We start from the raw sequence: 14,845 nt of genomic DNA, 5'->3' as shown, positions 1-14,845 counted from the left end.
CATCACCAAAAAGGGGTTAAAGGGGTAAAAGGGGTTAGAAGCATGGGGTTAACTCCTTGGGAATAATCCAATGTCTCGAATAAATAATATCCATATCTATATGGTCTAAAAAGGTTTATTTACTATTTACAACGTCACCAAACATTTTAAAGGCCCAATTGACACGAAAATGAAGGAAAAAAAATTAAACTTTTTGTTTAAATCTTGGGTTTATCCCTTGAAAAAATTCGTTTTCGCGAATACATAACATCTATGTACTTTAAAGTCTAAAATATTTTGTTTCTATGATTTCTGGAAAATCACCAAACAGTTTTTCAGTACCTAATTTACTCAAAAATAGAGTGTGTAGATATTTTTATTTTTTGCCAAAATCAAGAGTTAACCCTTTCATGGGTAAAATCTAATTTCGCGAATATCTCAAATCTATGTTTTTATAGTCTAAAAAGCTTTGTTTTCTATCTAGAAGACCACCAAAAACATTTATCAATACCTAACTTACTCTAAAATAGAGAATGTAGAGTTTTGCAAAAACAATTTTGCCCAGAATCAAGGGTTAACCCTTTTGGAAAATTCAAACTTTGCAAATATATCAGATCCATATTTTCATATTGCAAAAAACCTTGTTTTCTATCTAGAATACCGTTATATTAAAAATGTTTTACAAGAGCTAATTTACTTAGAATAGAGAATGACGAAATGTTAATTTTTTGGCCAATGGTAACCGCTTTCGAAAAATACAGTTTCTCGAATATATAAGATCTTTGTTTTCATTTCATCTAGAACATCACCAAACATTTCTCCAAGGCCTATTTTGCCAAAAAAAATAAAGAATGAAAAAAATTGAACGTTTCAATTTTTTGCCAAAATCATTCCTTATTGGAATTACGTCTAAACTCCTCGCCATCGAGAATCATGCGATTACAGAACTGTCGGTCATTACGCTTTAAATACACTGTAACCTGCACTATAGTATTTAATAATGATAATATTTTTTATTCAGCCATGAGAAGTTGATCAAGGTGACAAAGTAATTTTATTTGATCATTCTAGTTACCAAGAACAGCAATCTGACCCTATACCACTAAGAAAAGGTTCGTATTACTACATCGAGGCGCTTCACAAGGAGCAGTATGGCAGCGACCACATTGAGGTAGCTGTTCAGACGCCCGATAACAAAACCTATGCACCCATCCCCTCCCAGTTTCTGTGGACACTTGCGCCCTCTAAGAAACAAGGTACGGATGCCATTTTTTTTCTAATTAGTCGAATTGTTAGGAGCTCTAAGCTATACTAGAAAAGAGAGGATGATTATACAAATGCCTGCCCTAACCACAATTTCCATAATACTACATAACTCTCAATCTAGCAAAACCTATCGTTACTTGTGGTAGTCTGAAACTTCCCTCTAAAACGAACTTTCATACAATTTACAATCTACAAAGCCACAATAACAATTCATTTGTGTAATTGTGACATCCTTGCATAAACATTGCATGAGCCGTTGTTCTATTGGTATGCGGGGCAAACATGAAGTTGTGACGTGCAAGGTATTTTACATTATACCTTAAAATCGTCGGCATTCTTTTGACATTTTCGGTAATCGTATTGGAAAAGTTTGTGCAAACTATGAATAGTCAAGAATGAATGTTTTTAGAATCTTCAGAAAATTGTCGGTTCAATTTTAAACTGATTCATTGCAATTGCCATTTGTTGGACTTACCCAGGAGATATCGTCAAACATCTATTTTGTTTTACAGCTAAAGGAAACGTGCTTCTTCTTATGAAGATTGCAGCAAAGGCAGGCGCGAAGGCGGGGGCCTCCCTTGGCATAGCCGAAGCTCATAAAAGTGGGGCAAATGCAGGAGCCAGGGCTGGGTATTCAGCAGGTGCGAAGGCGGGAGCAGAGGCTGGGGTTAAAGCAGCAACTGATGCAGCTACTAAAGTAGCCACCCAAACACTAAAAATCGCCCTGGCGAAACTTGGACTACCGAAACCAGTAAGTTTTAACGATTCTTGGTGAATCTTAAGCTTTTAGAAGGAGAAGAAAAAAGGGAGGACACTGAAAAATTATTCAGTGGCAATTAATGATTAAGAAAATGAATAAGAATTCAATTGAACATGTAAAACTTACAACAACACTTCAGTTTTATTCAAGAAATGCAAGAAGCTCGTCTGAATCTCAAGATCTGTAGTCTCCCGATCGTGTCTTCAGCTAATTTTATGAATGAACAATACACAGATAAATTACTTTTTGAAAATGTTTATTCGAAACCCATAAGTTAATCCTTAAAAGCAATTAATTCGCGTAACACTAACGTCCACGAAAGGAAAATCGGCTGAGCACATGGCAAAATTCAACATAAAATTATTTTCACTTCGGAGCTGGCACATTTTGTACTTTTTCTTTGACGCCGATGTCAAAATGTACAAAACGTTCATGTTTTATCAAACGCCAAAAATACAGAATCTTTCAATTAAAAACGTACTTTCCTTGACCATAGAGTACAGAATGTCCCTGAAATTTCTCCAAGAACTTCACTACCTTGGTTGTCTCAATACAAGCCAAGCGCTTCGCCGTTAATCTTGCGAAACCTTTCGTTTGTCCACAAAAAATAAGCCGAGCATTCTTTTGAACTTTTCCTTTCCATTTGTGTCTTTCATCGGTGAATTTTCAACCTTGAAATGCAACACTTTGGTCCTGAAAACCACAGCATGGTTAAGGCGTCCAAGCCAATTTATTGAAAAAGGATGTTCTTCACTTTTTAAACAATAGGCGACAAAAAACTCTCTTGAAAAGGGGACAAAAAACTCTCTTGAAGGAGGAGAAGAATTCGTATCAACTTAGTCCCTCCCTGAAAGAACCTACGGACGTAGGGACGTTATAACTAAATTTTCCTGCATCAATAGTTTCCAATTTCCATACCAATGGAGGCTCGCCGCGCGCCTGCTATAATATAATAGCGAAACCTCAATTGCTATATAAGAGAAGATGGAAAACTATCGATGCGAAAAAATCGGTTATGACGTCATCGTGCGCCTGCCGGTCCGCTTGTACGGACCAGCAGGGAAGGACTAAGTAGATTCTGCAAGGGAGGGGACAGGAAATCCAAGAAATGCAGCTTGCGTTTGTCTTGGAGAAACGAAAACCAGTCCACCTAGAGGCAGCCAATGCCTGTCGTTTCCAGTAAAGATATTGAATTACCTTTGTTTGAGGACAAACAAAAGTTTAAACTTTGACAATATGGTTTTAAGGTTGTGCTTTTAAACACTGATGACAGTTACATTCCGGGCTCGATAGAAAAAAACTCAAAAGTCGGCACGATTTCTCTTTCAGGCCTTTCCTATTTATTAGGGAGCTTACGCAACGACGACGGCCACGGCAACGAGAACGTCAAAAGAGCAATAAGGTTATTAAGAAAAACAACAACTCTGCACGTGCATCAAGCTTTTTTGTACATTTTTTCTCGTCACTGCACGACTCACGTGAAATGCCTAATTTTACGTTTTATGGAGGACGTAAACAAGCGGCAGCGAATTTTCTTTCTCTCTCATAACTTGAGAGCGGTCCCAAACCAATCATCTGCTGGAAAATTCGCCAACATTTGACATTTTCAGCGAATTGGAGTAAATGTGAATTCATTTTGAAAGCTACCTTTTCGCTGCCGTCGTCATTGTCGATGCTAATTAAAGCTCCATATAGACTCTAGAGATCGTATCCTGTAAATTGGCTGCTACCAAAGAGTATCCTGCATTAAAACATTTTTTTGTTGTTGTTCAACATAAAACTCTTAGCTTACTGGCAGAGTTTTCGTCTCAGATGTGTTTGCGGGATATTTCATCTTAATCACCCAACCCTTCCCTCAAAAGGAGGATTCTTTTTAGTGGCTTAGAGTTATAAGTTAATTGCTTTATTATAAGTATATAAACGGAGGCTTCGCTTTTAGTCCTGGCTAAATTGATATATTTAAACGGAGATTTTCTTCTCCGTTTTACAAAAAAAAAAATACACGTCCATAAGTAATAACCTATTCGAATCGTTTTCGCCTGTCCACACGAAAACGCCGGATGGAAATACGATAGCATATCCTTTACGGATAGTGCATAATGCCAGTAAAATATGATGTATGACATCATCGTATTCGAAAACCTTCGTTTTTGTCGATCCATACGACTCATACGAAAATGATAAGCCGGCGTTTTCAAGAATCTCCTCTAAGGAGAGCATTTTTGGAAAGGTGCGTTTTCAGTGACCGTTTTCACCAGATACGTGTGGAGGGTAGGCTAAACCTGAAAAAAATCTCCCTTTAAAAAAAAACCGATACGTGTAGACGGGTCCTGAGAGGATTCATGACTATCTCTATTACAATGATTCATGCAGGTTTTTAACATATACGCGACAAATGGCACGGTGATCTCATATCGACCCGGAGCACCTTCCCAAGTACAGGAGGTTTTCAACGGCAGTGTGATTTCACATCCGCTGGGGGCAGGAGGTGCCGCTGGAGCAATAACTGGCACTGGTTTTGGTCAAGCAACATCACAAGCCTTCGGTACTGCCACAGCAGAAGGCCAAGCAAGTGTTTCTGCAACTACCTCTCTTACGCTGAATGCAGGGTACAAATTCCTTTCTTTTAATCTTCAACATGGTCATTGTTATTTAGTTGGTGGCTGCGGTTAGAGAAAACGATCAAATCACTACCATACCTAAGCATTTTTTACTTGAACAAACAATTGCATCAAATAACAAAAACTTCATTGCAAATTAATGTAAAATACAAACCAATATGAGAAGCCAGGAGCCCATAACCCAGAGCAAGCAACTCCCATACTAAGCCCATGTCACGGCGTTTTTACAGACCGCTTTATTTTTAGACACATTTTAGGGCAATTTTTCCGGTGAAGATGGAATCTCCGCCACGTCTATAAACGCATTAGGAAATATAAGACATCAAAAATGAAAACCTAACGTCATTAAAAGGCAAAAATTATCATTTTTAGGTCTGTAGGTTTTGCTGACTGGTTTGTGGGACTTAAAAGATATTCTAAATTGGCGCCAAAACCGTTCTAAAAATAAACTGGTCCGTGAAAATGCTGTGACACGAGTGCATGGAAGTTGCTCGCTCCAGGTTATGGGCTCCTGGAGGAGCCAAATATTTACAGTACTTAAAAACCTTCAAGCTGTAAAGCAATTTCCGTCACATCAATTCCTCTGCGTTGTCAAAGGAACGATGCCAGCCGCAAAAAGTAGCCACCGGGGTCAATTTAATAAAACGTTTACACTTGTAATTTACAAGTGTGGCCATGGTTCAAGAGTCTGAAAACAATAGCTACTCTCCTAAAAGTTTTATTAAATTGACCCGAGGTCAACATCAGCAATACCATTGTAACTGTCATTACTGACTTACTACGGGCGACAAGAGAAGCCCGCAATCCTAATCTCCAGGTTGTTATTACGCATAGGTGGCATGTATGTTTCCAGCATTCGTTTGGAACTTCCACTAAAAATGGATGGAATGCAAACGCAATTTGATCTCGCCCATAATTCGACTTTCTATTCCTCTGTCAAGTGAAACGTAGCCAAAGCACAGCGTTGGAGCAAGACGAGCAAGTGAGCGTTGGACCTGCGATCGTTGTTGCCCGCACTCCCTAACCTTTGGTTATTACTAGTTATAAGATCTGACGCTGGTATTTCAATCGATCAGTCATATTGAAGTTGCCTTTTTGATTGTCACTTAGTGCCACCGCCGGCGTATTACAAGGGGCCTTTGTATACAATGCAGCGAAACCCTACTACATATTCCCGAACACTTCTTCTGGCGTATATATCATAGCGACACATAAAAAGTTTATTCAGCGTCACGGATTCGCTCGAGTGCGTAAGTATTCAAAAGCAACTCATCTTATAGTCAAGTCGAAGTATTTTGTGCCAACTACTGCGTATCTTCTTTTTCATCCCCTGAACCCTCCACAAAGTCAAGTTACGAATTCCTGCACCAGTGGCGGATCCAAGGGAGGGGCTCGGGGGGCCCGCTCCTCCCCACCCCTTTATGTTTAGACCAAACTGAGGCTCCCCCCCCCTTTTCTCAAGGTCTGGGTCCCGCACTGTGTACAGTTTATATTCCTTTACCCGAGTTTGTCCTTTTCAATGAATACATTATTTGAAGGTTAACGGGTATTTTTAGAAGGTATATTTTTTCCTTTTTTACCATAGTTGTACACGGTGGTTTGTACGTGATCTATTCTTTAGACGCTCCTGCCTTTCAGAACCCAGGTGAAAATCTTTGCTGGCGAATCACTGATGGAAAACTGGAGTTAGCACGTCGCTGTCAGGTAACTATTAAGCCGAGTTCAAAAAAGGCCATATCCCAGTTGCAAAAACTTTCACTTTAAATAGCGCGAGGCTACGTGCACAGGACCTGTTTGTCAGTGAAAATGAGTTCTATTTGCGTGAGAATAGAAAATCATTTCGCACTTGGCCTCGCTTTGAAACAAGTCTGAGGCATCTCAGAAGTGGCCTATTGCTTTACTACGAACGTAACGGGCAAATTTTGTTTCACAAAAAGAACTGAATTGAATAGCAACTACCTGATGATACATTGGAACAACCTTTGTCAATTCTGTTAATTTTATCAATTCACATGGTACCTTTGTTTTACTTTATTAACAAAGCCATTTAATTGGAATATTCCATTATAAAAATACTTATTCCTTTCTTTCAATTGTTTCTAGGTTTTTGCAGCCCATATTCCCGGATTCGTGAAGCTTACCGAAGAATATCAAACCATATCGTTCGAGTCAATGTGTTCCCCTGGTAACTATATTCGACAAAAGAACTACAGATTTGTCTTGGGTAGAACGGGAAACGAATTTTTCCGTAAGTTTGAAATAAAAACATCTCCAAGGGCTTTTAAGTTCCTGTTTTGGAATTTAAACAGGTAAACCTGTAGCTTTGAAAGAAAATTCAGAAAAGAAACATTTTATCATCATTTTTTGTTTTTCCCTTTTTTTAAATTGTTCTCGCTTTCGCTTCTTCTCCTCCCCTCCTTCTCCTTCCCCTCCTCCTCCCCCTCTCCCTCTTCCTTTCCCTTCCTCCTACTCCATCTCCAGCTCCTCCTTCCTTCTCCTCCTCCTCCCCCATGCCACCTCCATCTCCAGCTCCTCCTTCCTTCTCCTCCTCCTCCCCCATGCCACCTCCACCTCCAGCTCCTCCTCCTCCTCCACCTTCAGCTCTTCCTTATGTTTATTGTACTTATGTTTATTGTTTACCTCCTTTCCTCCTTCTTTCCTCATCATTTGACTATATATATTGACCCTTCCAATTTTTATTCCTTTCTGGAAATTCTGCCGAAAAACGCCCGAGTCTCTTTGCAACCCCAGTAATTTGATAAGACTGGGACAGCTTTCTCTATTTTCTTGTGCAGCATCAGCGCTTACGTGAGGACCGTGATAGAAGCTAATCGCAGAAAATTATTTGAATGCAGCTTTACATACATTATTGTCATCAACAGTCCTATTCAGGACTACCCTCACCCGGATAATCATTTCCATCTACTTATTACATGACTCCTGGGTTCAAACCATTTACTACTCTACATAAATTAATACACTGTACCTTATTGATTTTTAGAGAAGGATGCCAGTGCAGTTTTTGATCACGTATTTTCGTTGCCTGAAGCATTTCAATTTAGCCTCTTGAGAAAAGGCTGGTACATTTGCAGAAGCAGGGACAAAGATTACCACCGAATTCAAATTGTGGCAGACTTCCACATGTCTCCCCTCATTTGGCTGAGACGTTGCTCATTTGTCCTAAGACCCATCACTGAAAAGGAGAACCCTCTAATGAACTGTTTCAATTTGCTGACTACAAAGCCCCCGGTGACCCTTACAAAGCCTGCTAAACCAACCACCCGGGCAACAACTAGCACAACTCCCCATCATCCTGAAGGTACAATTGAATATTTTCATATCATTCATATGTTTCATATCACTCGTAGTTTTTATGTCAATCAAGAGCCCATAACTAGCAGCGAACAACTCCCATACTAGGCGTAGGTCTGTCACGGCGTTTTCACGGACCCCCCTTAATTTTTAGATGCATTTCAGAGCACCATTTTTCGGGAAAATGGAAGCTCCAGTGCTTCTATAAGAAGACGTACAGAGGAAAGGAAAACTCAGCGTCATTAAAAAGTGAAAAATACCATTAGAGGTCTACGGATTCTACTTACTCGCTAATTCTAAGTTGGCGCGGAAATCGTGGAATGGCCTACTTGCCCAATAAGATCAGGGCAAATAACAACTTAGCCGCCTTCAAGGAGGGGCTTAAAAAAGTGATAAACCAAATGCCATTCAGTGGGAGATTCAGACCTTCAGATAAGGGGGTGCCCGGTCATCCAGACCCTGACAAAAGCGAAAGGCCCGGTCTCCAAAAAAAAAATTTTTTGGCCCTTCGGGCCTCAGTTTGGTCTAAAATTAAAGGGGGGAGGCCCGAGCCAGGCACTTCCCCTGGATCCGCCACTGCAATTATTGTAAACTGAAACATTGTAAATAGTCAGAACTGTAGTTAGAAACCTGTAAATAGTAAAATGTAAATGATTTCATGCAAAGTCGGCCGAGTAAATATTTTTAGTCTCTTTTCGTTACTACTATTCAGTTTGAGTTATATTATACACGGCCACGACACATCAGCTACGCTGTTTAAATGAAAGATAATCTTGTCGTTCTAAAAATAAACTTGTCGGCAAAAACGCTCTGAAAAAAAGGCATTGACTACTGGTCAACGTATTTGCTTAGGACTTCGTATAATTTTTTTTTTTTTTTGAATGATAAGATTACTTCGTCCTGTAATTAAACTGTAATACAGTTAAAGGCATATCCATTAACGTTTTCCCAGCTTAAAATTTATAAAGGAATTCTATATCCGTTGTCAGACACGCACAAGAAGCCAAAGTTGACAGATTATAAAAACATTTTCAGCCCTCAACAATTATCCATTAGTTTTGGTCCTGCAAAGTCCATAAGTTTATAGTGGGGTACAAGTGTGTTTCTCTGATTTCAAGTTCGATCCTTTGATACCTAGGCCCTTGTGTGCATATACGTTTTCACAACACTGCTGGTGTGCCCTTCGTGTTACATTCCAGTCTTAAGCCGGAGGGATATTTGGTCACAGGACAGATGTTAGAGCTTCGTTACGTAATAAAAAATAATCAAGTGCAAACGCAGGTCGCTAATGACCATTCTGAGCGACAAATGCAGCTTCCGGTAAGACCACGCATCATTCTACCCACTAAGACGATCTCTTAAACTTGGCTAATCGATCCAGATAGAACTTCAGCTATCAGTAGTATCCGGAATGTTCAGGCACGCTCTAAAGCAGGCTCCAAAGAATTTACTATTTTGTCTGGCACACGTGCTAAGAACCAATTCTTGTACAGTGATTGCGGCGTTTATTTTCATTTTCTCTGAGTATACTCGTTGTGTGCGTTAGTGTTGTCAGCTTATATAGGCAAGTTAGAATATAATGTTGTAGTTAATTTTTTATCTCAGGTCAGTTTTGTTTTTTTTTATTTGTGTCATGACGATCAACTTCTTTGGCATACATTACAATACCCAAAAACAAAAGAAAAACAAAAATTACCAGAGGTAAAAAATTAACTGCAACATACATACACAGTGAAAGCGCTATTGGAATAAAATATCTTTATCTTTAAATATCTTTTAACTTTCTTTTAGAATTTGGACGTTTTAGTAACTAGATGCTGATTTTTCCAATGTTCATAAGGTAGATAGTATTTTGAGATACGAAACACTTGAGAAGTTTAGAGAGCACTCAAGTATAGTCAGAATATAATGGCCCATCTCGGTGCCCAAGGAGATTGATGAAGTTGAGGCTGACGGAATTTGTTCCAAAAATAGCACATTTCATTATTTCGATGGAATCACGTAGACCCATCGCTTGCGGTCTCCTATCCCGATGAAGGCTCCAGGTATGAACTGTAAACTCCTCTTATGGTTTCCACTTCGCAGTTACTGATTTTTTCCTATTCACAATTTTTTTTAGTATGCGGATGAATTGCCAGGGGTACAACAGCTTGACTTTCACGAAGCTGTTTCTAAACCATTTGGAAAACAGACAGTCGTTTTCTGGGCTACAGATCCAGCAGGAAAGTACAACATTCTCTTGGATGGAAAAAAGATGTTATATGCTATTCCTGGTCTTCATTGTGATAACTTCATCCAAGTTACCGTAACTTCCCACCCTAAAATAAGTATGTGTAGCCTCTTAGCCTCCCTAAAATCACACGTTACCTTCACTAAAACATTGAATAGTAAAATCGAAAAATATCCTGCTCGAGTTTAGTTCCAAACGGAATCAATGTTCAGTGAAGTCTGATGTGGCAGGCATCCTGCAAATTATGACATATCAACCTTTCAGACGACGACCCTTCTCTCCAAGAGCTGTTCCTTTAATATTTCGTCTGTTTTCATGTTCTAGGTACTTCAACTGCAAAGCCCACGACGCAGAAATTAGCATCAACAGTTAAGCCAACTCCAACATACCCACCTACTCCTCCTCCTCTTCCGCCTTCACCACTTCTTCCTCCACCTCCTCCACCTCCTCCTCTTCCTCCCCCTCCCCCTCCTCCTTCTCCCCCTCGCCCTTCCCCTCCCCCTCGTCCTCCCCCTCCCCCTCCTCCACCTCCTCCTTCTCCCCCTCGTCCTTCCCCTCCCCCTCCTCCTCCCCCTCCCCTTCCTCCTCCCCCTCCCCCTCCTCCACTTCCTCCCCCTCCCCCTCCCCCTCCCCCTCCCCCTCCCCCTCCCCCTCCTCCTTCTCCTGCCCCTCCTCCTGCCCCTACTCCACCACATTTTCCCCGTCCTCCTCCTACTACAGTTTCTCCTCCCCATCCTCCTCTACTTCCGTTTCCTTTTATCCCTCCTCCTCCTCCTTTTCCTATACCTATTCCTCCCTCTTTTACTACGACACCAAGACCCGCTCAAAGTCTCCCACCCTCGTGCTTGCCACCAGGTACACCTCATGAGCCCGGAGTCCCCACTGCGTGCCAGATGCCTCCCCTACCTCCGATCAAGACACCAATACCGTCTGTTACCTTACCGACCATGTCTCCGTTGCCGAACTTCCCTTTGCTAACAGGTGAATACTCAGTCTACGCAGTGATTTTTTGGGAAAATCTAAATCCGTCTTTCTGTATTCAAAAACGGATTTTGCTTTTTGGCACTTTCAAAAACAGATCATGATCTATAAAACCCACAATCTCGTATAAATGAGGATGTAATTGCTTGGACCATTTCTACGTAATCGATGTCCTCGTCCTCATACTACGTATACGTATACGTAGCGAGCAGCGAGCAGCTTATGCGGTGAGGTACATCGCATTAATATATCAAATAAGTGAAATTAGAAACTGAAAAGATAGGTTTTCGGTTGTCACTTAAATGTGCTAACAGATTTACAGTTACATAGATGTAAAGCAAGCGAGTTCCATTACCTGGTGGACGCAGCAGAAAAAAGCAGTTCCAAAAGGAAAGGAAAAAGGAATGAAAGGAAAGGAGGAATAAAAAAATCAATCATATCCCGCGCCACTTTTCTGCCGTACCTAATCTATCAGAGAGGTTTCCCTTCTTATCAGTGTCTCCGTGTTTAAACAGGCTAATAATATGGAGTTTTAAAACAGCCATAGAGCTCTAGGTCCCTGGGCGTATCCCCTATAATGGACCATGCGGGAAGGCTCTGCCCAAAAGTTCGGTTTTGTAAAACAACTAATTATAATGGATTCATATTATAGCTGTGAAAAAGTCAAGGAAACGTCGTGGTTGAGTGATTTATTCATAATAAAAAGAGGGTACATTTGACGTCAGTCAAAAAAGGATGCCGTGTTCTAGACTACGTATGTGAAAGGGGTACCCTTTGGCAAAAGAAGGTACACTAAAGGGTAAGGGGTTTTCCTCGTTAGCGGGGCCTCTCTGGGCTCTAAGTACAGTAACTCGCGACTTTCTACTGTTAATCCGTACCGGTACATTACGTTTTACTTGCACGTTATTGCTTATTCTCTATTCTGGTTCTAGGTTTTGCTGGTTGTATGCTGACACATGGAGGAACATCACAAGGCGCCTGTTGTATGTTTCCGTTCATTTATGAGGGAATTCCACAACACCGCTGCACAAGAGCTAAGCGCTCCTACCGCTGGTGCTCGACCACTGCTAACTATGACGCAGATAATGAGTGGGGATTCTGCCCAACTTGTTTTTTGAGTTACGGTGGTAACTCCAATGGTAATTGTTGTCATTTTCCTTTTATATACGGCCAGAAAATTTACATGACTTGTACAACTCAGGATGACACCAGGCCTTGGTGCGCCACTACCTACAACTATGATGGCGATAAACAATGGGGTTACTGCGGAGGTGAGTATGAGTATTCCAAAATATTCTATAACAATTATTTTTTGGTTTTTGATTATCGCTAGCACGAACTATTTGGACAGTCCCTCCACAAATGCTATAAAATGTTTTGTCCCAGGCATAGATTATGATGAGACATGACACAGATTTTTTGAGGTGAAGTGGAAACCTTTGCAGCAAGCAGTTTATGTCTGATTTGGACCCTGTTGGGGAACATTTACCTCAATTGTCAAATATTTTGTCTTATTTTTAGACGAAAAAATTAAATTTGTACGAGCGAGGTACGAAAATTTGCGTTTAAATTCTAGTTTTCCTTAATTATTAAAAAGTGAGTCAACCAAGTAAGTCAAATATGTTAAATACAATCACTTCTCAAGATTGAGAAAAAGCTATATTTTCATTCACAACATAGGTGACGCCCCTGGCTCCATTCCTCAGCCAAAAATTGTCTTTCCACCATGCACTTCTGACTGCGATAGTAAATGTGTTGACCACTGCCCAGACTACTGTTGCGTTAAGGGACTAGAGAGCAAGGAAAATAGACTGACACAGCAAGTCAAAGAGGACCGTCCCGTTACAGACCCTCCTACCAGAGGTTTTAATCCACATCAAGCGCCACTGTACTGTCCAGACACCTGCTCACGTATTTGTTCCATCTCTTGTCCAGATGAATGTTGTGATAAGGACCCCAAAGACTGGACTGAGACGACTTCACGTTATACAAACACTAAGCCGTGCCCGGCTCATAGTTGTAATTCTAGAGGATGCTCTTCCAGTTGTCCGTCACATTGCTGCCAAGCAGATAAAGCCTCTGAGGCAGGGCAACTTGAAATTTTTGAACCATCTTCATCACAGACCGCCAGCCATCGTTCAGGACTGTCTTGTCCTGCTTTGTGTTCTAAATCCTGCTTGGAGGGGTGTCCTGAACATTGTTGTCACAAAACGAACCAGAAACAAACAAAGAAGGTTCAGCATGGGAAAAATTTTTTTTATGGTAATTCAGTGTTGAGGAAAAAAAAGTCTGATTAATAGATTTAATTTTAAAATACTTTATTTTTTCCTGCGTTAAAGGCAGTGTCTGTATCATAACAGTACAATTATGTGCAAATTTATAATTTTCACAAAATCTTCTCTTGTCATGTGTTCCCAAAACACTCGACAGTAAGATGGTTTTACCCCTCTAGTCTATATTGTGATCAAAGCCCTCGTTTCAACCGAAGCTTATTTTTTCCATGTGCTACAATAAATATTATATCAATTTTACTGTCTTTCTAAGAACGGAATGATCTTCCTCGTATTATTTTAATGTTTTTTTTACTCCAAACAGAACACGAAAGTTAATTTTCAGTCCACTTAGGGATAAGAACTTGTCATTTTGTTTAAAAAAGCCTGCCATAACAGACAAGCTACTCTAATATTTTTGTCCTATAAAGAAATTTATGCAGTCTCAGCGGCATGGGCTCCTGGCAGTGTGTCAGTGACAATGAGTTTTTCGCCTTCTGTCAAGTTTTAGGTTGTAAAGATAGTGTTCCTACAACTGGTGGAAATGCCGATGGAGCTTGCTGTACATTCCCCTACATTTACAAGGGTGTGGCCTACTGGACATGCACAAATAAAAATGCTTCAAAGGAATGGTGCTCTGTGACTGAAGTCTTTGAAATCGACGGAAAGTGGGGATACTGCGCTCCATAAGTAAGCGGACTAGCCTATAATATTGCGTTTTTCTTAGTTTTATCACGAATTGATGGTGAACTCGAAACTGGACTATTAACCCTTGAAGCTTCAATTTCCACATCCACAATATTCTCCAGACTGATCTCCATACAGACCTTGTATCATGTGACTTAGGGCATTTCAAAGATAACAGTTTCTCAGAGAGGTATTCCGGTGCAAGTCCATCCAGGATTTTTTTTTAACTAGTAAAGTAGTTTTCGTTCAATACAGATTTGATTGATGGGTCGCCACCCAGAAGTTCCAGAAATAGAAGCAGTCTAGTATGATACGCGCAAATCTTTTGCAACTTTAAAAATCTCATCCAATAAGGATGCATTATTCAGCTTCCCCAAAAAGACATCTTGATGATGTATAGATATTGTTAGGAGAACGTCGTTGTTGGTCACCCCTGGGACTGAAAGGGTTGATATAGTAAAATGTTTAAGCAAGTCACAGTTTAGTCCCTGGCATTTGCTTCGTCATGTGACTGAGTACAAGCAATCACAGCAAGCGAACACGGAGTAAGACAAGGTACCACTCCAGTACTTAGCTTGTGAACATGTCAAAACGAGTCAGTGTTAATTTTTGATTTTGATTGGTGGAGAAAGTAACAATAGGTTTAAGCCGATCGCAAAGCGAAATGACGAGAAACAAAACTCACAGTACCGGCAATCTACTTGTTTTCATACCTCATCTTGTCTTGCAAACCTAAGAC

General features: G+C 40.4%; 1 protein-coding gene across 1 annotated transcript in view; it reads left to right on the top strand.

The window, feature by feature from the left end:
• The window catches only part of LOC140937833 (uncharacterized), a 31,979-nt gene extending 17,870 nt beyond the window's left edge, over positions 1-14,109 (top strand). Inside the window, exons 5-16 of the mRNA XM_073387408.1 lie at positions 1,051-1,235; positions 1,758-1,875; positions 5,737-5,876; positions 6,212-6,330; positions 6,730-6,874; positions 7,628-7,945; positions 9,077-9,258; positions 10,058-10,265; positions 10,889-11,149; positions 12,082-12,420; positions 12,830-13,168; positions 13,931-14,109. Of these exons, the coding sequence (XP_073243509.1) occupies positions 1,051-1,235; positions 1,758-1,875; positions 5,737-5,876; positions 6,212-6,330; positions 6,730-6,874; positions 7,628-7,945; positions 9,077-9,258; positions 10,058-10,265; positions 10,889-11,149; positions 12,082-12,420; positions 12,830-13,168; positions 13,931-14,109 (2,533 nt within the window). The remainder of the gene's footprint in view (positions 1-1,050; positions 1,236-1,757; positions 1,876-5,736; positions 5,877-6,211; positions 6,331-6,729; positions 6,875-7,627; positions 7,946-9,076; positions 9,259-10,057; positions 10,266-10,888; positions 11,150-12,081; positions 12,421-12,829; positions 13,169-13,930) is intronic.
• Positions 14,110-14,845: the final 736 nt, after the last annotated feature.

This window comes from Porites lutea, chromosome 5 (assembly GCF_958299795.1).
Source record: "Porites lutea chromosome 5, jaPorLute2.1, whole genome shotgun sequence".
Classification (NCBI taxonomy): domain Eukaryota; kingdom Metazoa; phylum Cnidaria; class Anthozoa; order Scleractinia; family Poritidae; genus Porites; species Porites lutea.
Note: the sequence above shows the minus strand (reverse complement) of the source record. Positions and strands in the feature narration are given on the sequence as shown.